The sequence below is a fragment of the Myodes glareolus genome, chromosome 7, assembly GCF_982192425.1.
Source record: "Myodes glareolus chromosome 7, mMyoGla1.1, whole genome shotgun sequence".
Classification (NCBI taxonomy): domain Eukaryota; kingdom Metazoa; phylum Chordata; class Mammalia; order Rodentia; family Cricetidae; genus Myodes; species Myodes glareolus.
This window is the reverse complement of record NC_142032.1, coordinates 44,402,092-44,426,253: the sequence shown is the minus strand read 5'-3', so window position 1 is coordinate 44,426,253 and position 24,162 is coordinate 44,402,092. Positions and strand designations below refer to the sequence as shown.

At 43.3% G+C, this 24,162-nt stretch overlaps 1 protein-coding gene across 4 annotated transcripts in view; it reads right to left on the bottom strand.

Annotated features, from left to right (window-relative positions):
- Window positions 1-24,162, bottom strand: part of Pcsk5 (proprotein convertase subtilisin/kexin type 5) — a 417,375-nt gene that overhangs the window by 208,068 nt on the left and 185,145 nt on the right. For all 4 annotated transcript variants that reach the window (XM_048429814.3, XM_087908042.1, XM_048429815.3 and 1 more), the window contains exons 8-9: window positions 14,056-14,268; window positions 3,530-3,630 (exon numbers count right to left, since the gene is read on the bottom strand). In XM_048429814.3, the coding sequence (XP_048285771.3) occupies window positions 3,530-3,630; window positions 14,056-14,268 (314 nt within the window). The remainder of the gene's footprint in view (window positions 1-3,529; window positions 3,631-14,055; window positions 14,269-24,162) is intronic.

The window sequence follows — 24,162 nt, the reverse complement described above, 5'->3', positions numbered from 1 at the left end:
GCAGTGCAGACCTAAGACAGCTACTGCTGTATTGCATTGCTTAAAGAATAACAGTAAGAAAAACATGTCCATGTGCTTTTAGTATAGATGCCATCATTTTCTCGAGAACTTTGGAATGTGGTTGATGGGATCTATGAATGTGAACCCATGAAACAGACAACGATTCTCCATTCTTTTTCCCAATGCTAAAAAATTGTATTTGATTATTTGCTTATTTTTTAATGCGTGTTGGGGGAACACATGGACATAGAAGTTAGTGGATTACTTACAGAAGTTACTTCTTCTTTTCTACCATATGGGCCCTGGGGATTGAACCCAAGTCCTCAAGTCTGGTGGCAAGTACCTTTACCCACTGAGCCATCTCAACCATCCCAGAAGTTGATCTTTCAATCAAGGACACATGGACTTTTTACATTAGCATTTGTTGCAATGCAAGGTTTATATATCCAGAAGAATAAATGATGTTCAGGGAATCCTATGAGCTGTCACAGAAAAATTATTTTACAATCCAATGGTTGTTAAGTTTGGACCAGAGATCTGTACACTTTAACAGAAGAAAGTCTACCATCAATAACATGACTCGTATTCCTAGAGATCTCAACAAACCCCAGAGCGGAGGCAGGCTGAGGGAAGCTGAGGCCTGGCGCTTTCCTCTGTGTTCCTACGCCAAGCGAACATAGCAAGCTAGTGACACAATGATCTTTGCACGTAGGGGTAAAGGGGTCACGTGGTTAAACAGGGATGAGCCCCTCTGCTCGCTGCGTGCAGATCTGAAGGTCCAGCCTATCTGCTGCTTGGCAAGCTCTGGGCGGGTAACCTGAGCATCTGGGAAGGAGCACAGCCTTGCAAGCCGCGCTTCTCTCTGCTTGAGCTTCCTCTCCCATTTCCCTTCAAGGGGGGCACCGATGGCTTGCACTTGTAAAGGCTGCGTATCAAAATGCCAAGGCCCATCATTACTGAGTAGAAGAGAAGATTGCAAGGCGAGAGCCTCAGGAAGTGGGTAATGAGCTGGGCATAGCCCAGGCTTAGCTGGAGAGCAATTGCAGCCTCGGTACACTGTTATTTGACTCCTCTCTGCAATTTCTTCCTTTCAGATAATTTTTGCTCAAACTCCAACCCCAGTGCTTATTCTGATGCTGGTTTTGTGCCACAACTGACCCACTCCTAGACAACTCGGACCTTTCTCCTGTCATTTTCAGCTTCACTTACAGGCAGAGTTCGGCCCGTAGGTCACACCAATAGAGTTACAGGGAAAGATCTAGTCCCTCTCATTTAATCAGATTCTTTATTTACCACTATTACAGGTCCATGACTGAAAGGGCTTGCTAAAACTCTTAAAGTACAGTGGCTTCCAGGTAACCTGTACTTGGAGAATATAGGTTACCCTATACTTGTGACAATTTGGCAGGAACGAATGGTAAGAAATCCTTACCATGGAAAAGTGAGGACAGCTGCACCCCCGTATGTGTTCTGAAGACTCCAGAGGACCTTGTGTCCCTGAGTGGGAGGATGGGGCTTAACACGAGGATCGTGCATGGCTATCTTAAACGGTGTTGAAAAGAACTGTCACTGGAAAAATAAGGTTACAGTAATTTCTCAGAGAACTGAGACTCAGCTGAGTGTGTCCAACAGCAGTTACATGTCGAGAGGCCAAGTCTGAGTTTGAGATTCTGGTCTCTGTGTGGGAGTGAGGGGGTGATGGATTCCGGGCTTTTATTTCCTTCAATATTTCATGGATAGAAAAATATTCCAGAGAAACCACCTAGAATTTCAGAAAAAAAATCTTTTTTTTTCACCCTAACATCCTATTCAGATGCAGCAAATTGAAAAATGCAGACACTTAACTCACTTCTACTGCCAGAACACCTAGCGAAAAATTGTAAAGTGAGAATTTCAGAGAGTAAGAGGGGTTCTTTGCCAACCCCAAATGTCCAGCACCTTAAGCAGTAGAGTATGCTGAAACTGACTTCACATTTAGTCTTGTCAAAAAGGAACCCAAAGGTTCATGGGAACTTGGATAGCATCCAATGAAAAGGCTTAGGTGGGCAGCCACTCAAAGCTATGATGCCAGATCTGGAGGCAGTGTTTCTCTTCCTTTTACAATGTAAGGCTTTAGTTGCTGCAGGCACGCTGTATTAGGACGGCATCAACCTTGGCTCTTGTCTCCTTACCAGGAAGGTGGCTAGGAATGGTGAGGAACCATTTGGCTATTTGGGAATGAACTAGCCCATTCTACCAGCAAGGCCCACGCTTTCAGGGTCTCACGCGTCTCCCCTCCCCGACCTGCTGGTGTTGCACTCCTAGGCTCAACAAGGTAGAAGAGTTTTGCATCATCCCCTGGGAAGAGATGCAAGGCTCCTTTTGGAAAATGCTCATGCCCTTACTCTTGTTCTATTTTCTTAGTATCTTTATACAGGGAGAAACTCAGAGAAGAGACCCTCAAATCCCCCTTAAAAAAAAACAACCCTGGATTAGATGTGTGTGGAACTCATAAATTTGCTTCCAGAAAAGGTGTTAATTGCAGGTATAATACAGAACCTCTGGTGAGGGCTGAGCCAGAGGGCCATTATCTGCATGAACATAGACGCAGTGAAGATAGGCGTCTTCACAATGTGTGGGATAAGGACGGACAAAAATAGCAGGGAATCTGCTTCCCAAATAAATCTGGGTGTTAAATTTACAAGAGAACTTTCAGATTTTCTGGACACTTTAGGTTTTTGTGATGGAGGCAGGGATTTTACATCTGTACAAGGCTTTCTAAGGCTATGTCAAATGGACCCACTTGCTTTGAGACAAGAAGAGGTGTCCATGCAAACAGTTTAGGGAGCCTTTCCAAATGTCTTTTGAGCAGTTTGACTAGATGGGTCAGGGGCAAAGCTGAGGGAACTGTGTTGTCCTCGTCGGTGGGGTCTTGCCACATGTGACTTCGACATATCCTGTTCTATTGAGTCAATGGTGACAGCATTGCTGTCCTGAATTCTGAGCTGCTTTGCTGAGCTATAGAGAAGGGGACCAGAAAGGGAGGCTTTAGTAACCTGCCTTACGCTCACAGAAACATTGCGGGACAAAAAGAAAGACCGATAGGACGAGACCGTTGCAGCCAAATAGCTAATGCTGTGACAACATGTGAAGGAATCACACGGCTTGCTTTATAAAGCACATATAAACCCCACACGTCTCTTTGAACGAGCGTGGTTTATTTGTTGTTCTGTTTCTCTGTTTGTTAGTCTGAGACAGGGTCTCATGATATATCCTTTGTTATGGATCTTGTGTTGACCTGGAACCTGTTATGTAGCCCTGGCTAGTCTCACACTTGCGGTCCTCCTACCTCAACCTCCTAAATGCTGGGATTACAGGTGTGAGCCACTATTCTCACCAATAAAAATGTCTGAAAGCCCAAATCACTGAACACTGGCTTGGGAAGTTATCTCCTGGGCTATTGTGCTAAGGACTACATATATGGGGGAAGGGAGAGTGTTCTTAGAGGTGGGGGCTTGTCACCAGTGAAGACAAAGAGATCAAGGCTTACTTGGCTTCCAGGGCTAGGGCAATGATGCCAGCAGCCATGGGGGCTGAGGCTGACGTCCCGGTATGATTGTCCGTGCACCGCTGCCTTAGATCAGTAGTGATCTGAAAAACAAGAGTGAAGAAGTTTAGGCCCTGACGACAGTCTACTCACAAAGTGGATAGAGAGGAATTAAAGATTAACTTTAAATTCATTGTTTCCAGACACCCCCGTTACCATTCGTCTTCAAATAAATGCCTGGATAAACCAAATGACTGGAAACTGACTCCATTCAAAGCAGAATAGCTTTTAAGGGCGAACCACGGCTCAGAACCTCAAGGTCATGCACGTATCTCCTAAAAGTCCACTGTGTATGTACCTTATGTACCCCACCTCAGTCTCACTCTGGATTAAAATGGAAATTATTTAATTGACCCACACTTTAAACTAATTAAATGTGCTAAGTGAACACCCAGACAGAAAACCTGGAGTGGGTAGGTGAAGGGTTAAATTGTAGAGCTCTCACATTCTCCAAGCTATAAATCTGGGGGAGCATCAGGTCTCAAGAAAAAGTCCCCGCACACAAGTGACCTTTGCTTGTGGACTTTTTTAGAATTCATAAGACTGCTGCTTGGAGGAGTGAAGGTTCCCTCAAAGGTTTCACACAGACAGGAAAAGCAAGGGTTGAGCTCCTGTACCTCACACGCAGCTACGGCAGTGTGGGCTTGCCCGTTATACAGAGGAGATTAGCTGCTTTTCCATTTTTTTTTTACCTTGCAATTCAAATGTGAAAACCCGATCATTTTATTTTCTTGGCTTGAATCCAGCTCCCTTTAGCTCTGACTGAATTCTATTACCATTCAGGAGAGGCAGTGGTTCCCAGACTGTGTTTCATTATCGTCTCACTAAGAAAGAGAATGAAGTTTAAATTCTCCTTAACAAGAAAAATTAAGTACTATAGAATATGACTCTAGAAGCCATTGTAATACCCCTCAGATTAAAACAAAAAAAAATCTTCCCTCCTGGACAGGCGTGCATGCATTGTGTTCCCTGGGGACTGATTTTCATGTTTGATGGACGACGAATCAGAGGATACGCTGCGGTCACTGGGTGACATCGGCAACCTTTCGCTGGCACGAAGACAAGTGTGTCACCACACATCACAGAGAAGTGAGTTGATGTGAAAGCTGGCCCGAAAGCCTGTGAGCGGAGGCAGCAGCCGAAAGCACAGCCTTTGTTTTCGGAAGGGCAGAGAAGAGCTGAAGTCGGGCGAGGCAGCAGGTGGACACCCCGGCCCCACGGTCACCCTCACCACTGTCTTCTCCGACCACAGGGTCCTGAAAGGACTTTCCCATCATGGGACAGACCTGGAGCAGCATCTCAGACCACTCAGTTTCCCACAATAGAGCACACATATCATCTCCCTTGCCATGTGTCATGCTACCAAATGACCTGCATCACGTCAGTACGAACACGGACACGAAAGAACGGGAGAAGAAATACGTGCAGCCACAGAGACAGGGGTCTGCAGGTGATCGATCTGCGCTCCCCTACATGTAAAGGAGCTTCCTAAGTTCTTAACTGACTTTGAAAAGGTGTGGCCTAAGTTTGTGTGTAGAGCACCATTAAGTACACATTATTAAGTCCTGCAGGAAGGAAAGTCAGAATTGACAGTTGTTCTGACTCACCTCCCGTCACCACCTGCTGTGATGTGTTTGATTAAGTACCTCACCTAAATGAAACCACTTAGTATCTGTCTCTCACTGATTGGATTGATTCACCTACGTGATGTCCTGAAGCTTCATGGATACGGCAGCACATGACAGAATCCTTAAAAAAAATAAACCTGACCACCACTGCATTGTGCAGGACTTTCCAAATCACTCATCTGTTGACGGACATTGGGCTTGTTTCCATGTTTGCCTGCTGAACAGTGCTCCAAATGTACACAAAATGCAGAACACTTTTCAAAATCTGATTTCAAGTGCCCTTGAATATAATACCAGAAGTGGGGTGGCTGAATTGTTAATAGAGGCGCTTCTGGGGGTGGAGAGACGGCTCAGCGGATAAAGCACTGACTGTGCAAGCCTGGCGACCTGAGTCTGATCTCTGAACATTACGTAAAGGTGTGTGAGGAGAACCGCGCCCGCACTCACACAGCACATACCCACAATAATTTGTATTTTTTTTTTTTTTTGAGACAGGATCTTTCTGTTGCTTTGGAGCCTGTCCTGGAACTTGCTCTGTAGACCAGACTAGCCTCGAACTCACAGAGATCCACCTGTCTCTGCCTCCTAAGTACTGGGATTAGAGGCATGCACCACCACTGCCCAGCAATACGTAATGTTTTTTTTAAAGGCACTTCTCTCCTAGTTTAAATCATGGGGGGATCTCTACAGTCATTTTCTGAGGTACAGGTCTCTGAGTCCAAGCATGAACGCATCAGAAATGGCCTATTTCTAGGTCTCCAAAGTCCTTATTTTTGAGAGATGGTCTCAAGAGACCACATTTTTTTTTGTATTTTACCTCATCTCATGGTCATATTCCTTTATGTAAATGCTAAGTTTTTCAATGAATTTTGACTGGATCCAAGTCTTTCCATGGCATCTACCTACTTATTCTTCAGTTGTACCAGACACTTGCAATACACAGGTCCAGAACACACACTCGGAGAGTGCGTTCAACATTGGTGAATCTCACAAATAGCCAGCTCTGGCCAGGCAAGAACAAGAAATAGCTCATGATGTAGGATCCATAGCACAAATCTGACACATGTTTTTATGGTCACCTGTCACACATACACATAACCTGGACTGACATAAAAATCTACTTAGAAACGTCACAGAGAGACATAAATGGTGTGTCAAATACTATCACTTCTGACAACTTTGTGTGGAATTCAAGCCAGCCTTGTGTTCTAACTTTTTTCAATCATTTGAACTAAATGAAAGGAGTTGGAGGGAAGTGGAGCAGGAAGGTGATGGAAAACAGGTGGTTAAAAAATTCAGGCAAAAGAAGAAACAAGAACACCCTTCTCTGCTCTAAGTGAAATTCCAGCTGGGTCACTTCAATAGGAAGTTACTGTCAACAGGAGAGACGTCCAGGTGTAAATTACCAGGAGCATCTAAGGGAAGCTTCTCACCATGAAAAGAAACCAGAATACCAGGGAATATTTATGTCTATCTGCAGAAGGAAAAAACAAAGACCATTATGGGATGTGCAACCTAGAAGAAAAATGATGGTTTAAAACCAGGACAAACTGAGGCAAGCACACGCATCACAAGGCACAGGGGACAGAACACAGGACCCGCCAGTGCACCTGGAGGGAAAGCGGCATCCAGTGTGCAGCCCCCAACACAGGGCGGTCATGCTCCTGCTGCAGACTCCCTCGAGAATGTCTCAGAATTTGGTCTCAATCCCGGTGGCAGGCTCGCCTGTTCCAAATTCCCTCAATTCACCACCCAAATCAGAAACAGAATCTGCATCCAAAGAACTGAAGTTGCTCAAGAAAATATTATTTGCGTCCATCGCCGAGAAGGAAACTGGAGAGGACACAGGCCCTGAGCAGATCAAAGCTGTTCTGATGGGCCAATTAGATTTCCAGCCTCAGAGGATCAGTAGCAGATGGGGTTTTGGACTCCGCAAAGTGAGGGATGTCATCTTTTCTTGGTGAGCCAGGCAGGGTATTGTTCAGTTCTAGCCAGGATCCTTGAGAAGAACCACCACTTTCCTCACTGAGCTTTTATTTCCTAATACTTCACAGTTCATTACTAGAGCTGATTGGGCTTTTGACTGTTGCCTGTTGATACCACTCTCCAGGGAATCTCAGTGCAGATTGACTTGGGCCCTAAGTGACACGCATTTACAGCAACCCACAGTAAGTGTCCTCTCTCCCTGATGCCCTGTGATCCTTTTTATTTTTGAAGGTGCCAGTTTGCCTCATACCTGTTAGAGAGGATCCGAAAAGATATTTTTAAAACACGAAATGATTTTGCTATCTGTTAGGATGAATTTGTTCCTAGTGCTGATGGATTTGGGTTGGAAATGTGTTCGCTGAACTGTTTTAGACCCAGCAATTGTCGGCAGAGACAATGAACTAGTGCTAGCTCGTTATTAAGCACATGACCTGAAAAGAAATAAGGATCACTAAATGACTTCTGTCCATAGATGTCACCAAGACGGGTGCAGAATTCGGTGAGTAGGATGAATTCAGTATAAAACACTGACCACTCATGTTTTGCTAAGAGAACTTAGAAATGTGGGTGCAAGAAATGAACCTGCTTCTCTAAACAGGGGTCCTCTCCCGCATCACTTCTATACCCCCATAAAGTGCAGCTGAGTTCCACAATGCAACAGAAGCAAGGATTTCCACTTCAAGCTAAGTGGAAGTGCTTGACTCAAGCTCCCCTGGACTCACTTCATTTTACACTCTCAACTTTTCCGTTTCTTCAGAAACACTTTAAGGTCACTTCTCTCCTGACTCCCAGACACTTAGAATCATCCCACCAAAGTTACGTGTGTACTGATACTGTAAATTAGTCAAGGGTTAGCCAGGTGGTGGTGGTGCACACCTTCAATTCCAGCACTCGGGAGGCAGAAGCAGGTAATCTCTGTGAGTTTGAGGCCACCCAGGTCTACAAAGTGAATTCCAGGACAGCCAGAGTTGTTACACAGAGAAACACTGTCTCAAAAGCAAAGCAAAGCAAACCAAAACGAAAACCAGGCAACCAAATTAAAGGGTAGCCATTAACCTCAAGGTTTCTCTCCCCAAACTACTATTAGCAACTGATGGTGAGATGCCTGGGTGTAGAACATTCCACACAGCCACAGGATGTTTGAAAGGAAAGCATTACATCATTAGCAGAAAAGGAGGTTCAGCAAGGCTAATTATCTTGTTCCAGGACACACAGCAGCAAAGTAGTTAGTAAACAGAGAAGATATTAAATCCTGAACCAGCAACGTTAAAAAAAAAGCAGAATTTTAGAGTGTGCTGCCACCCATGAAGACAAGAGCAACATAGTCAGCCCTCCAGTCACCTCAGGGACAGCAGAGCAGCCTTGGTGCTCCAGCCTGCCAGCAAGCAGGACTCCTGTACGCTTTGGTACGTTCTGAGGAGAATGTGGGTCACATTACTGAACATTTCTGGACTTGTTCTTCCATTTATTTACTCAAGAAACAGAAAGAAGGAGACTCTTTTTAAATGAGAGTTTCTCAATGGAAGAGAGCAGAGGCGATGGCGGAGATGGATTTGATGTGGGCGGTGACTGCATTTGAGGCTGGAGTGGGTGCAGGAGGAGGTTGGAGAGCAAGGGAGCAGGGCTTCTCTGCAGGAGGAAGTGAGTGCTTAGAAGCCTTACGTGCAGTGGGCTAATTCATCTCTCTGGAGTTGGTCTCTGTGGTGACCCCTGATCTACTGCAGGCTGCATGTGCGGCGTTTTGAACACATATAAATAAAATGATATGAGAAGAAGAGCATGGATGCTTATTAGCCAAAACATGGCTCAGAGACCCTCTCCCAATAGGAACGCAAAGGGGCCCAAAGTTGAATCAGCAGGACAAATGACTTGGGGGCAGGTGGGTAGCCAAAGGCAGAAGAGGTTCTAAAATAAAGATAACTTCCTTTTAGGAACGACTGAATAGAGCTTTAGTTCTACAACACAATAGGGGGAAGCGATGGAAGCAGTGAGATTTAAAGACAAAATTTCGATAGCTTGTATGGGTTGTTACGCACATAAACTTGACCATTTTCTACAGTAATTATTTCAATAAATGTTTACCTTCCATGAAGGTTATTTTTACATGGTTATTTCTGCACGGACACTTATGGAACCTGGCTCTAGCCAAGAGAGCACAGACTCTTCGTTCTCAAGTAGTTTCCACTCTGGCAGGAAAATCAGACAGTAAATGAAGAATGTAGAGAATGGTGTCAAGTGAGGCTAAGTACACTGGGAAGCGAGGCTGACTGAGGAGAGGGTGGTGGAGGGAACAAGCCCACATGCAGACAGCACAGAGGCATGCTCCTCCTAGCCGAAGGGAGGCTCCAGGCAAGGTGCTCCTACAAGGAGGCCTCAGCAGAGGACGCAGCCTGATTCTGACCACACCGGGACACCATCTTGTCAGTGTGTGGCTGACTGAGAGGATTAGGAAAAGGGTAGAGGCCAGAGATTCAATTAGGAAGAGCAAGGTGGTAAAATGTGGTGAACAGCTATTAAGAGAAGGCCAGGTAAGCGACCACCCTTCCCTACATAGCGCCATACTGGATGGCCATGAGAATTGTCGGGCATGATGGTACACCAAAGATGGGCTTGGGCTTCATTCTGCTTGACTGGAACCTAGGCGCCCCCAACAGAGCAGCTGTATGCTTCTTTCCTAGCCTTTCAGGTTTCTGTTTTCTCATCTGTGAATAGAACAAGATGATCCTTGCACACAGGGTTTTCAGGATGTTGAGAAAGGTTGCAGGCAACGTGCAGAGTGCTGTACCAGGTTCTCATTAGAACGGTCACAAATGTTATGCTTATGATATGCTATAATAACTGTAAATATGTCACACGAGATACAGAATGCTATGTATACAATTATGTTAAGGAACATATTACTTCAATTCATGGCTTTAAACTAGCTAGTCAGAGTGGGCCAGAGAGGTGGCTCAGTGGTTAATAGACTACATTGATCTAGCAGAGAACCTGGGTATGGCTCCTAGCATCCAGGTAGCTCATAAGTCCCTATAATTCCAGATCCTGGGGAATTGATATGGGTTTCTGAGGGCACCTGTGCTATGTGTATATATACACATATTAAAAAAAATAAAAATAAACCTTAAAAATATCTGCTTAGGGGATGTGGCAGGTCCTAGAAGTCATCTTAGTACTTGGAAAGCCAAGGCAGAAGCACCATAGGATTAGCTTGGGTTAAATGAGATTTTTGTTACAAATAAATAATAGTCATTCCTGATCATTCTGTTTAGAAAAGAGCTCCTTATTAGACTCTTGACATTCTGGATGCTTCCTTTGCTGGAATAAGGCCCCAGGTCCATGTGAGTGTGACTGTAACACCAGCACCCACTGTTGAGTTGCGAGCAATGGCAGGGCACGCAGGTGTGTGGGCCTCGCTCTATTTTGAAACCCAGGGCAAGCTTTCCTGCTTGCAAATCATGAAAAGACCTTTTGTCCCAGGTATGTAAAGTTTATTTAACGAAGTGCCTTTCCCCAAAGGAGACGAGAGATCTCTCCTGTCCCTCAGCTCCTGAGCGGCTGGCTCGGTGCAAATCACTAAAGTGCTCTTAGGAATGAAGAACGACAGCTGTGCTTTTCGGGAGAGGAGGGAAATGACAGAAGGAAATGGATGGCTCAAGGGAGGGGCCCAGCGCAGAGAGGACACTGTCATGACTGTAGCACTCAATCACGGATGCCACTAACAGGATGCAGGCATCACCCAGAGACCACAGGCGTCTAGGTTCAAAGCCTGGCGGTGGCAAGGTCCTGGGCGCGCTGTGGGCTTATTCATCATCCTGACATCTGGAAGGAAAAGGGGTCAGCTGGACCATAAAAATCTGACGTTGCTGCCAGCTCCACTCATGTTCAGGCTGTTAACATGTTCCCGATCACAGTGGCTTTCTTTATGGGGTTGGTGGAACAGACCGCAGGGTTTTACGGATTAGGAAAATGGAGATTGCAATGAGAACCACCGTGGATAGAGATGCAACCCACAGACCTTCCAGGGTGCAGAAGTCTGCACGGTCTAAGGGCAGCGATGCCAGTCTCTAACAGAGCCGCACACACACCAGGCACTCAGACTCAGGCTGTCACTGTCTCACGGGAATCTCTGGGACCATGTGGGTGTCACCTCAATTTTACAGTGGAGGAGGTCAAGACTCGGAGTGGGTGGCTCAGCACTAGGTGGTCAGTGTGAAGTCAGACGCTGAATTCAAACAGTTTCCAAATTTTATCTTCCTTTGTGGGTAATTTGAGGGTGAAACATTAAGAAAAGCATTGAAGAACTAGGTAAAGAGAAGGAAATGCAGAGATGAACAAGTTTTTGGCCTTTGTAATGAGAAACTAATGCCCTTAAAGATTATTTCTTCGTTACAGAAATACTGTGATCGAGAATTAAGCCTATGATTTTACACAAGTTGTTATGTCCCCTAACCATTGGCCAATGTGAGCCAGGGTGGCGAGACACCAGTTAGCTCCATTAGGAAATTCCTGAGTTACTTCCTTTACCTCTATGATGTCTGAGGACATCATCCCATACAATAAATTTCTAAGTCTTAATAAATGGAAATTCCCTTTGAGAAAGAGAGCAATCACAAAGTACGTAGAAGGAAGAGTTAAATATGCATCCAGTTTGTGATAGGAAGCTAAAGTATAAGACCTCACAGAAGGACACTGACGACCAGCCATGCTGTTCAGGTTCCACCCCCAAACTTTCTCCTCTCACCAAGATTTTGACTTCATTATAGAAATGTAAACATCTGGAGCTCACACGTGCTTGACGGCTGTGTTTATGGGGCCATGACAAATGCTGCACAGTTACACACACAATGATGCTCAGGAAAAAGGTCTAGTGAGTGAACCTCAGAGACATGATGCTAAAGTTGCTCAGACCAAGTGACGCGTTCCGTCAGGGATGTGGGCACACTTCCTCCTGTTTTGATATTTTGTTCATTAGACTACAAGCTTCTTTTAGCAAAGGCATTTATGGAGCTGATCAGCACAGGGAACAACAGGACTGGAGAGGTCATAAGATGCTTGAGAGGAAGTACGAGCTTGCTGCCGATCCTCAGACTCTAGAGCTGTAAATGGGGGGAATCTTATCCTGGAGTTTCTCAGTTACTCTGTGATGCAGAGATGGGTGTCACGGGACACTGGCAGTCAAGGGTGACAAGTTAGGGGATAGAGTTTTCTACTGAAAAGCAAAAGGGTGTCTCTAGATGTTTACAGTTCTATAATGAATAGTCAAAATCTTGGTGAGTGGCATCAGGTTTTAATTGAACCAGAAATGTCTAGTCTTGCACTTTCTCCTTATGCACTTTACTTTTTGTTTAGAGTTAGTTCATTGATAACTGATTCAGGAAGTTCTGAGACATGGACTTGTATACATTTAACTTTATGTGTATGGGTCTTTTGCCTGAATGTATGTCTGTGTACCATAAGTATGCAGTGCCCATAGAGGCCAGAAGAGGGCACTAGATATCCTGGGATTTGAGTAACATGGTTGTGGGCTGTTATGTGAATGCTGGGAACCAAACCCAGGTCTTCTGGAAGAGCAACCAGTTTTCTTAATTGCTGAACCATTGCAGTGGCTCCCCTACTGCTACAGAAAAATGAGACGCCCCTTCACAGTGTGATCTGTCCCTGTGTGGCTCCTCAAACATCAGGTGAAACAGCTCAGCAGGACATGAGTCCTCTTTGAAAGAGGAATCCTGAGATACTTTGGAAAACCATGGTCAGGAGAAGAGGACTAGTCTTTGACATTGAGAATTAGCAGTGCTGTGGCAGGCATTCTAAGAGTCAGTTTCCATAGACTTTGAGAAGGGTTAGCACTGGGTTGCGTTTTTTATGGACTCGTGTCTCCCCCAATTATTTTAGCAATGGCTCCGTGAACTAAAAACTCCCAAACCCTCACATTATAAGGAAGGACTTAGACCTAGAAAATGGCTCAACTTAGGTAGGCCAATCTAGTAACCTGAATTCTGAATAGCCATTTTACAAGATAGCAGGACAGGCAGGTGAATAGGGGACGTCACTGCACTTCCATAATTCCCCATTCAGTAGACTATAGTAGACCCAGAAAAGCACAGCTGGTGTAGGGTTAGTACACACTGGATAAATACAGTTCCCTGGTATCTGCAAAGGATTGGTTTCAGGAATCCTAAAGCAGGACTTATATGTTTAAGTCCTACATATAAAATACAATGGCATATATTTACATATTTATGTCTGCACATTCTTTCTTAAATACTAACCAATCTCTAGTTGGCTTTAATATACAAAATAACATAAGGGCTATGCATACAGTTATAATACTATATTGTTTAGTGAATAAAGACTACTGAAAGAATATCTTCAAGGTAATTTCAATGTGGTGTGGTTGGTTGGTCTGTAGATCTAGAGCCCATGGAAATAGACAAGCAAATGTACATCTTAAGTGTGAATTTTAGTTCTCCTATATACTTTTTTGTTCATAACGAATTAGCTATATGAGACACCAGAATCAGAAGTCAGTGATAGCGGCACTAAGCTGAGAATCTCATGTTGATTCTTTTTTTCCCTTTCTGTTATCAACATAAATGTATTTGTTTATACATTTATTTGTTCTCAGTAAAACTGAAGCTTAGTCATGATCAATACTATGTTAACGCTCAAATATCATGATCCAGAGAAGCGTTTTCAAGGAATAGACTGCCAATGTTCCCAGTGATTTACTTGGTACCATCAGCTAATCAGATCTGCTGTTTCTATATGCTCCTTCTACACATTTATGGATCTCTCTTAACTTTCAACATGAACACTGAAGAAATGGATGGTAATAGACACGTAAAAGTTACATACTATTTTCTTATCATAGGATTCTCCACTGCTGTAGGTTGTGGCCAGTGTAGATGAACACTCTTCCAAGTACCACGGTTTCTTTCCACTTTCAGCCGTACTGCTGATGGAGATGGTGTAGATACTGTTGGTGTAGCCATCACAAGAGCAGTGGTCTTTGCTCCTTCCACCATTGCCTGATGCCCAGACAAACACAGAGCCAAGGCCTCTCCGTCCCTGTTGACAGACAGAGAATATTAGAGATATGGGAATGCAGGAACCCAGGTTGCAGATGAGGAGAACCATTAATCAGGTCAGTCAGGACCATTAAAACAAAGTATCTGCTGGATTAAAGCGACGCTGTTTAATGAAATGTTGCTTTTAAGATGCTTGGGGAGGAAAGGTAAGAGAGTTGCCTTAATAAAATAAAATGGCCACAGAAACATCAAGAACACCAATGTTATACTAACAATGCTCAATATTTACAAATTGAGCATAATTATGACTGCTTTACAAACTTTGTTGAACTTTTCAACAATGTGAGACCAACACAAATTTCCCTATGAAGCAAATGAGAAACTGAGGTACCAAGAATTAGTGATGTTCTACAGTGATAAAAGATGTATCAGGAAAAGACAAACATGAAATGGAAGAGATGTGAGAATTACAGCGATATAATACATATTGTTTTAAATCTTCACAACTACTGTAAAGGACGGCTGTTAAATAATGTCACTGGAAACCTGAGAATCATAACGTATAAAGAAGTCTAGGCCAAATCCCACTGTCTGTAAAGGCAGTAGTGTTCTATCGTACTTCTTATAATCAGATCAACTCACCATTACTCAAAATGCTAAGAACAGGGCCACTTTTTACATCAAAACCAGTAGCTTAAAATAGCTGCAAGAGTCCCTTAAAGTCCTAAATAATGCAGCGAACAGCAGCGGAGGCGAGCACTGATGAATGCGGCAAAGCACATCTTTGCTCTTTGGCAGCTAAATTCCTAAGAATTGAAAAAACTCAATTTAAAATCCTACTGATGGATATCTACAGCAAACCCATCACCTTCCACTTAGCATATGAGAATAAAGCCACACAGCTACTGAAGGATGAGCCTTTCCCCAGGGCCATAAGGTGTAAGGAGAAAGGTGTGAAATGGTTGTAGTCTGAATCTAAGACAACCCTGACTGGCTCGTGTTTAAGCACTTGTTCCCCGGCTGATGGCTCTATTTGGGGAGGCCGTGGAACCTGCAGGAGGTGGGGGTGTGGCTGACTCAAATAGGACACACAAGGTGGGTCTCTGCAGGTTACAAGGAACTGGGTTGATGAGATGAGAAGAGTCCTGGCCCCAGCCTCCATGATGGACAGAAGCACTCTACTGCTCTTTCCCCATAGAGCCAAAATCAACCTTTCTGGCATTAGGTTGTTACTGTCAGTATTTCGGGCACCGCTTTGTGAAAGTAGCTCATTTAGAAAGCCAAATATGGTGAGAATAAAGGATCTGGACTAGCCATAGTACACTCTTCTTGATCTTGAATCCTTAGAACAGAATATTATAGCCTGACGAACCAAGCTCAATATTTATTTCTTTTTGTTCTTTGAACTGTAAAAGTACAATGTTGTCTACACAGAAAGACACCCCCTCCCCACCTCAGAAAACAAGAATCAGAGTCAATACCAGAGAGTGACCCAGGTGCTATCACTAATGGGCAGCCGGGTCTGCTCGTCCACCTCTGACTTCCCATCACAATACTTTGAAAACCTAGACTGTAGAAATAACAAAAAGAACCTAAAAGAATGTAGACATAATCCCAGCAACATAAACTAAGATTCTGTCCATGCTTTCTCTAGCATTTGCATGAAGTCTGTCTCACCTTAGTGTGAGCCGTTAGACTCACACCTAGGCCTTAGGGAAAGAAGATGCCCAGAAGAATGAAGACTGTATCAGTTATCCTCAGCACACTCCCTCTTTCAGAGACTGAGAGGTTTTTCTACAGGTCAAAAGCATGGTCATACCACAACTTACCTGGCCAGGTCAACAGAAGGCACGGGAAGGCAGAAGACCTACCTGATTTAACCAATACCATAACAGATGGGAGAATGAGCACCACAGAGCCATGAAAAAGCAAAACAATGCAATAACATTTATTCATCTAAATTCATGACTGTGTATCTAGGTATATAATTTTATTAAAATAGTTTAAAATAATTTGAATAATTAATAAGAAAATGTTCAGAAAAATACTTTTGTGTTTATAAGTTGTTATAAATACAGTGCACACAGATAAAGGATGTCTTAGCTGAGAAAATAAAGGTGTGCATGTCAGGAAGTCAGAAGCATGAGGTTATCATACAAGTGCAGTATAACAGAAGCCATTCTGTTTGGTAGGAAAAGGAGTTTATTTTCTTCTTTAAACCAAGTTTCCAGGAACACAAATTAGTTTTATCAATATGCAGTCACAATGGTTCCTTTGTTAAGAGGGAGGATGCAACTCGAATTATTTTTGCTTATGTGTGCATGTCTCTCTCTCTCTCTCTCTCTCTCTCTGTGTGTGTGTGTGTGTATGTATCCCATGTGTAGGGGTGGCCACAGAGGCCAAAGGATGGTGTTGGACCTCCTAGAGCTGAAGCTGGAAGTAGCTGTTAGCTGCCCCACATGAAGTTTGGGATCTGAAGTCGGGTCCACTTGAGGAGTAGGGCGTGTTTCAAACTGCCGAGCCATCCTTTTCGTCCCTCAAATTCTTTTTTGTTCTTTGCTTTGTTTGTTTTCCTGTTTTAAGATAGGGTCTCAGTATGCAGCCTGATATTGGCCACAAAATCACAAACTTTCTGCCTCATCTCCCAAGTACTGTGACTGTGGCTATGAATGTATCTGGCTGACAGAAGTACTTTTTTCTTCCAATGCTGGGGATGCAATCCAAGGTTTTATGCGTGACGGCCAGGCAAAATGGGGACTAAAATTAATTTTGTTGCTACTTCATAACTGTAATTTTACTACTGTTATAAATTGTAAGGTAAATATCCGTATTTTCCGATGGTCTTAGGTGACCCCAGTGAAAGGGTCTTTAAACACCAAAAGGGCTTGTGACCCACAGGTTGAGAACCACTGCTATAGAGGCATCATGATATCACTTAAGTTGTCCTTTAGGAATTTACAGGGATGAAAGGACAATGAATTGCTGCTGTCCTAAAAACGCTCCTTTCAGAGGTGACATCCTTGGATCAAACAGATCATTGGTGGAAATTCTTTTATAAACAAGCATAGATAAATAAATGGCCAGGTTGGGTAGCATGCACTTCTAGTTCCAGCCCTAGGGAGGCAGAGGCAGGCAGATCTCTGTGAGTTCAAAGCCAGCCTGGGCTACGTAGTGCATTTTAGATCATCCATGACTACATAGAAAGACTCTGTGTCACAAGTAAACAGATAAGCAGCACAGAAAGCAGGAAGGACAACACACGGTCCCTAGCTGTCTGAGGTCTGGGCATGAGGAGAGAGGAGTCCCTGGGACTGAGTATGGGGCGATGGAGCAGGGTGTGTGTGTGTGTGTGTGTGTGTGTGTGTGTGTGTGCTAGGATTCGGGAGGGTCTCCTAAACAAGGGCCGCCCCTGCGGACCTCCTCCCATTCTCAATCCATTTCCTGCCAGTCTAGAGTCTAGGCTAAAACTTGACAGAAATCAAAGGACACTGAAGACCACAGAAAGGAGCCACAGAGCTCATGGGTTAGGGGTGTGTCTCGTGGCGGGGGGCCAGTGTGCTAGAGGCCAATGTAGCCCTTTAAATGTCACAAGATTAAATTGTAGCCCTCTCCCCCTGGCCAAATTTCATTATAGGTATATGAGGTCATCAGTGCGAAGTCTAAGCAGACGGAATCAGTGTTCTCATAAAGAGGGAAAGAGACAGCAGCAAGTTCTCTCAGAACGTGGCCACAGAGGAGAGGTCACGTGACAAGCTGGCTGACTACAAGCTGAGACCAGTACTCATCTGATTTCCTGGGCCTGGGGTTCCAGCCTTCTGGCATCTAGGACTGACTGGCAGAAAATTAGGTTCTACTGCTTGAGCCACCCAGCCAGTGCTGGGCTAAGGCAGCGAGAGCTGAAGAAACAAGCTGAGAGAAGACAGAGTGGTCCATCCTCCTGAGAGTCAGAGGATGCAGGATGCTCCCTCATGCTCTCCACAGGACAGCTGACCCAGAGTGGTCCATCCTCCCAAGAGACAGAGGATGCAGAATGCAGGATGCTCCCTCATGCTCTCCACAGGGCAGCTGACCTGTCTGCCTGGGCAGAAGGTGTATGATCAAAGCCCAAGAAATAAACACTAAATTTGTGGGCAGAAAATGCTGTAACCAAGCCTGCCAAACGTCTCTGGGGTTAATCTAAAACAATTAGCAATTCACAGACGTGTTTACTGCAGAGGCACAGGGGGTTTGCATTAGTGTGAAATATTCCCAAACCAAAACATATGTGTTAAAAAACAACATAAGTCTGAATATTTTTCTAAAACTTGGGAGTAATTTAAGAAGGAAACCTTAGTGCAGGGCACAGGGAGAAGGCAAGTGGACAGAGGATTCAAATAGAGTTTTGAGACATATTTTTCCCAAAGGGTAAGTAGTAATTATCATTTTTTTTTAGCTTGGTTAAGTATTATGATTACAATTCAGTTATTTAAATATGGGAAACAAAACAAGCCTGCAGTTGAACTGCATGCCAAGTTAAAAAGTCAGGAAACAAGGCAAAAATGCATTGTGAAATTCACGCAGGCCCCATTCAGCTAAATGCTGAACAGTCTTTTTCATTGTGTGTCTAAATGAGCATATGTGTTTTTTACATATTCTCTGAAAAGTCAATTTATTTAACCCCATAAATGCTGTTACTACAGCATAAGATGGAGCTGGCTTTTCTTGGGGCCATTTTATTCTGGATTACTAATTAAATCCTACTCCTAGAGGGTAGGGGTTGAGAAACTTCTAGTGTGGTGACAAAACTAAACTTTTCTTTAAAATAAGTTGTTCTCATTCTGATTTGGCATTTTGGTAGAACATTCTTCTCCAATATTGCTTAGCAGTTTTTTGAAGCGCAATGAATAAATATTAGTGTCTTATGACAAAAGAAGACAATAACATTTATGGCTTCTGGTATTTGTTAACTGAGAACAAAATCCTGAGCATCAGCAAGGTAGGTAATGCTATGCGTAGATTCTATAGCGTAGGCAGCCAAGAACATCAAGTGATGTGTCTTAAGTCATTTAACCAGAGCATGTCAGAAGCATGAGACCCTACTGAGTTTGATCAGAACTGTGTATCTGCAGATGGAGACACGAAGGGGCACATTGAAACTACACGAGAATTAGGAACTTTCTCCCAAAGCCTTGTCTAGGCCTCCCTTTACCTCCTGTGCACCTCCCTCCCCTCAGCAAGCCAAGAACCCAGTGCTCTCTGTAAGCTTTTGTTTATCCCATGGCTATTGGAGTCTTGAGTCTCTGTCTCCCATGACACAGACTTCCATGGTTAAGAGGCAGAGACGGGAGGGGCATGGGCACGGACAGCGAATGCCTTGGTGGCTGAGAGGTGAAGCAGCAGTGATTTCTTTGAAGCTTATAGACTAGCAGTTCCCAAATGCTTCCTGCTTAGGGCAGGGTTTCTTGAATGAAATGAGTCTGGTCTAGAATACAGGGAAAGGCAAGCTAATAAACAAAACACCACATCGAAAGTCAAAATATAAATGTTTAATAACTATTCAGAATTTCAAAATACATTGCTTATTTAAGCAATTAAAATAACTTTTGGGATCATTATCATCCAAGAATGAATGACGAAGGTGAACCAGAAAAGTGACCAGAAAAGGAACATAGGTGGCAAATGCTCAGCAGGCGTAGACGGCCGCCCTGCCCAATGCCTTGGTGACTACCTGGTCTAACTTGGGAATGCACCAGGCATTCCAATGATGGCACATCCCATTTCATGATCACACAAGTCTCGGCTGATGCTGCTTCTATTCTCAGAATAACTAAGGTAAATGAGAGAGCGACCTTACGTATTGTAAGCTAAATTGTCATTCATTACAGCTTATTTATGTGGTGATTTAATGGCAGCAAAAGCTCTGAGTCAAAAAAATCTCAAGACTAAAAATGCCGATTAATGACAAAGAACAGCTCCCTTAAGTTGACTTTCAACAGCTCCCCAATCACCACACAGGTATCCCTGAGCCACACCTCCTGCCGTGAGCCATCTCCTCAGCTGTGTAAAGTATCTGTTTCAGGCATCTGCTGGGAGGGCTACCTGCGCATGTCCAGTTGATCCTGACTTAGGCAAGGTCATCTCTGCTGTGCTCTTATTTACTCCCATCCTACGCCATCACAGGATGTGGAATAGGGGCAACTGAATGTGTAAGAAGGAAGGGGTCTGTGAGCTGGCACTACCGGTCCCCAGCTCTGTATTCCTGCCAGCTACATGTGTAGCACTCTTACTCCCCACACACATATCCTGCCCATCTCAGCCACCCCTTTCCCAGCTCTGACCTGGCTTCTCTGTATGCTAGTCTTCTGTGCATACTGTAGATTACTAAGCCAAGTATTTAAAGTCATTTTTTATGTTCTTTGACTTTTTAATAAAACACTGAAAAATTAGATGCAGTTATTAGCAACCATATTAATTTTATACAACCATACACAAATAAAAATGAATTTTATATGCTCACTGAGCATACCCAGTGCAGTCAGCTTAGAATTTTAAAGGCATAGAGAGCCCAATAAACTATGGAGTCAGCTGCAACAAGCATTTCTAATAAAAATGACTTTTTATTTTTACTGTTTAATGTTTAAATGTTGAATAGCAGATTTTTAAGTGTTCAGTGTAACTGGCACTGAATACCTTTTCATTTTGTTGTTCGAGTTCTAGTTCACGGACTGGCAGCTTGGAATTCAGGGAACTAGAGTGAACTTGGGTTCCACTGCTAAAAGTGACACTTGGAAAGGCATCTAACAGTCCCGGAAATATGGGGTTTCCCATTCCCCAGTTCCCGGGAAATGTTCCTTTTGTGTTCAGTGTATGGAGACTGTTGGAAAGGAATTGCTTACCTATCATAACAGACAGAATACAAATGTAGTAGATCTTAGTAGAATTGGCCAATCACGGTGGCACAAACCTGTAATCCTAGCACTCAGGAGGTTGAGGTAGAGAATTCGCCATGACACAGAAGCTAGACTGGGTTATACAGTGAGTCTGAGGTCAGCCTGGGATACCTATGTAGACCTTGTCTCGACAACAACCACAACCTCAAACAAAACAGCAAAACCATAAAGGTAACAAAAGCTTAACCAACCCTACTTTTAGAAAGGGACGTTTTTTTAGAAGGGTTGAGTACCACTGGGGCTTACAGATGTATACCTCATAGGACACATCATAGATGTGCGCATGGGTGTGGTTCTTGACTTCTGAAACTGTATTGTGACTTTGGATTTCTTTCACTTTGCATATCTTTATGATGTAATTGGAGAAAAGTATGAGTTTTTCACGGAGACACAGCAGTAGAGTATCTGTGAAGAAACACGCCTTCGGTGTCAAAACCGGAAACAGATATGCTTTTATACAAAGCTTTTTTTTTATTTTTAATTCTGCCCATCTAAGTACTTTGAATAATAGAAACTCGGAGCTGAATAATGTGGTACAAATAGTACTTAGTGATGAAGACATCAGAGATAGTCTGGGAGAAGGCATGCTGCATCATGGACCACTCAGAGCGATCTCTACTGATGCTGGATGATGCTGAAAGTACTTAAGAGTGTGGTCTAAATACTGCTCAACAGCCACGGATTAAGCTAATTAAAACAACAACAACAAAAACAACAACAACCACAACAACAACTCCTCTCCTGTTTCATTTCATTTGCTAAATCAAGAATTTCCAAGTATTGGCCTCCTGGCCATCCAGACTTCTTGCTGTCTCAGACTTCATCTTCCTCACCAGCTGACACAAGCCTCACTAAAAACACATCATCTCAAAAACATGAAAAAGGGATTTTTACTGGGAGAAGGTAAACCTGAAAAATCACACTTCCCCATTTCATTCCTTGCACCGTGTGTGAAAACAAAGCATGATATTCCATGAATGTATACACAGTTTGTTTATGCATCAATTAAAACCAAGCTGAAACTTTAGAAAGACTCAGATATTATTCGCCTCCACTCTCCCCTCAGAATGCAACCTTCTATCCCATGGTGCAAGGACTGCTAACAATGTTTGGAAGGGAAATCACATAGGTCAAGTTCATTCTCAACCCTTTACTTCAAGCAACTAAGACAAAACTGTGCATGCTATACACTCGCGGAAGTAATCACAGCCAACAGTTAGCACCAGCTAAGCTATTCTGGGCAATCACTCCTCCCAGGATTCCCATCGGCCACGTCACACCTGCCAATGCTCTACCTCTTGGATCATTTCAACAAAGCCAAAGCCATGCTCTAACTTTCAGCAGAGTCAGGTTCATGGAAGCAAGAGGGGTCCCCACAATGTTAATTTGATAATTTTGATTCTGAGGAGCTGGAGAGCTGGCTCAGGGACTTAGAGTATGTATTGCTCTTGTAGATGACATGGGTTCAATTACTAGCACCCATGTCAGGTGGCTCACAATTTCCTGTCACTCCAGCTCCAGAGGAATTCAATGTCAGTCCTCCTTGGACACACACACACACACACACACACACACACACACACACACGTATAACCACCCCCATATCTTAAAACAAAAAAAAATCTTTAAAAAGTACAAATTTGAAACTGTTTTGAAATGTGTCATTACATTTAAATTTATGCTGAGGATACTAAACTTTAAAAAATTCCCTTCATAGAAAATAAAAACACTGATTACCCAACAGGGGTATGAAAGAACTTACTATAAATGTTCAGAAAGGCACTTAAGAAAGAATAGAGATAGTCCAGTGATAATAAAAGTTCGTGCCACTTGAAGTTAGCGCTGGATTATGGAATTCTTGCTGTGAATTATTGCAGCTGCCGGATTAACTCTAAAAAAGCAATAAGCAAGTCACCCCTCTCTGTAACCCACTGTGGGAACCGAATGATGTCACAGTCTTCAACTACATGAAGCAGTAACCTTAACCCTACATAGGGCACCTTATAAGATTTATGAAATAGGGAAAATCATCTCACAGCATTTTCTATCCATAAACACATTTCTGTCTTAAATAAAAAGGAACTATTATATTAGACTCATTTTTTTAAATGTAAGAGTCCATAAGTGTAAGAGTGAAAAAAAAAGTGTAAGAGTGAATATTCTGTCATTCTTAAAAGTGAATCCAAAGCCATTCTTCCTTTGAACAGGAGATCAGCTGCCAGGATGAGCACTTCATCCATGAAGAGTCATGTCCCTGGGTCTTTGTAGTGGCTCCAAGAAAGAGAACAGGAGTGTGGACCTTCCCAAGGGAAATGGAAGTGCTGGCAATTTAGTAACACGTCTTGTCTCAAACTGACAATAGCCTGTGCTCTCCGCAAGTCCTGAATCTCCTAAAAGACTGACAAGGAAGAAAACCAACACTGTGAAGTCTGGGATGCTGCTCAATATGATTTGGATAATAACTCCTCTATACACTCAAAGACACAGTTCTTTGTTGCTGTGGACATTCTGTGACCATGTTTTGGCTGAACATGCACAAATGTGCCATATAATACCCAACATGAATCAATATTACACAACAGTAAAAAACACAGGTTTTACATGAGATCTGAGTATAAGCCACAGTTAAGCTTCTTAGTGGCCAACCACATTGCCCAACTTTGCCATCCATGTACTGTGCACTCCTATGATGCTATCAGAGCCAGAACTATAACCGTGTTGTAAAACACTCTGAGCACTCCATTAGATTGTATTTATCACATAAGGAAGGATGTAAGCATCCTATGTGCAATACAAATTCAACTCCACAAGTCATACATACTTCTAAGCAATAGAAAAATATAGGCCTAGTTCAATTTATCTTTATTACACAGTGACCTATATTTTTTTGCTGACTGACTATCACATTGAGTTAAAGGAAATACACCTATGTGTTCTCCCCAAAATTTACATTTGGAAACAAAGAAATGGCTGTTTAGAATGGATGTTACGCTCATCTAACCCAA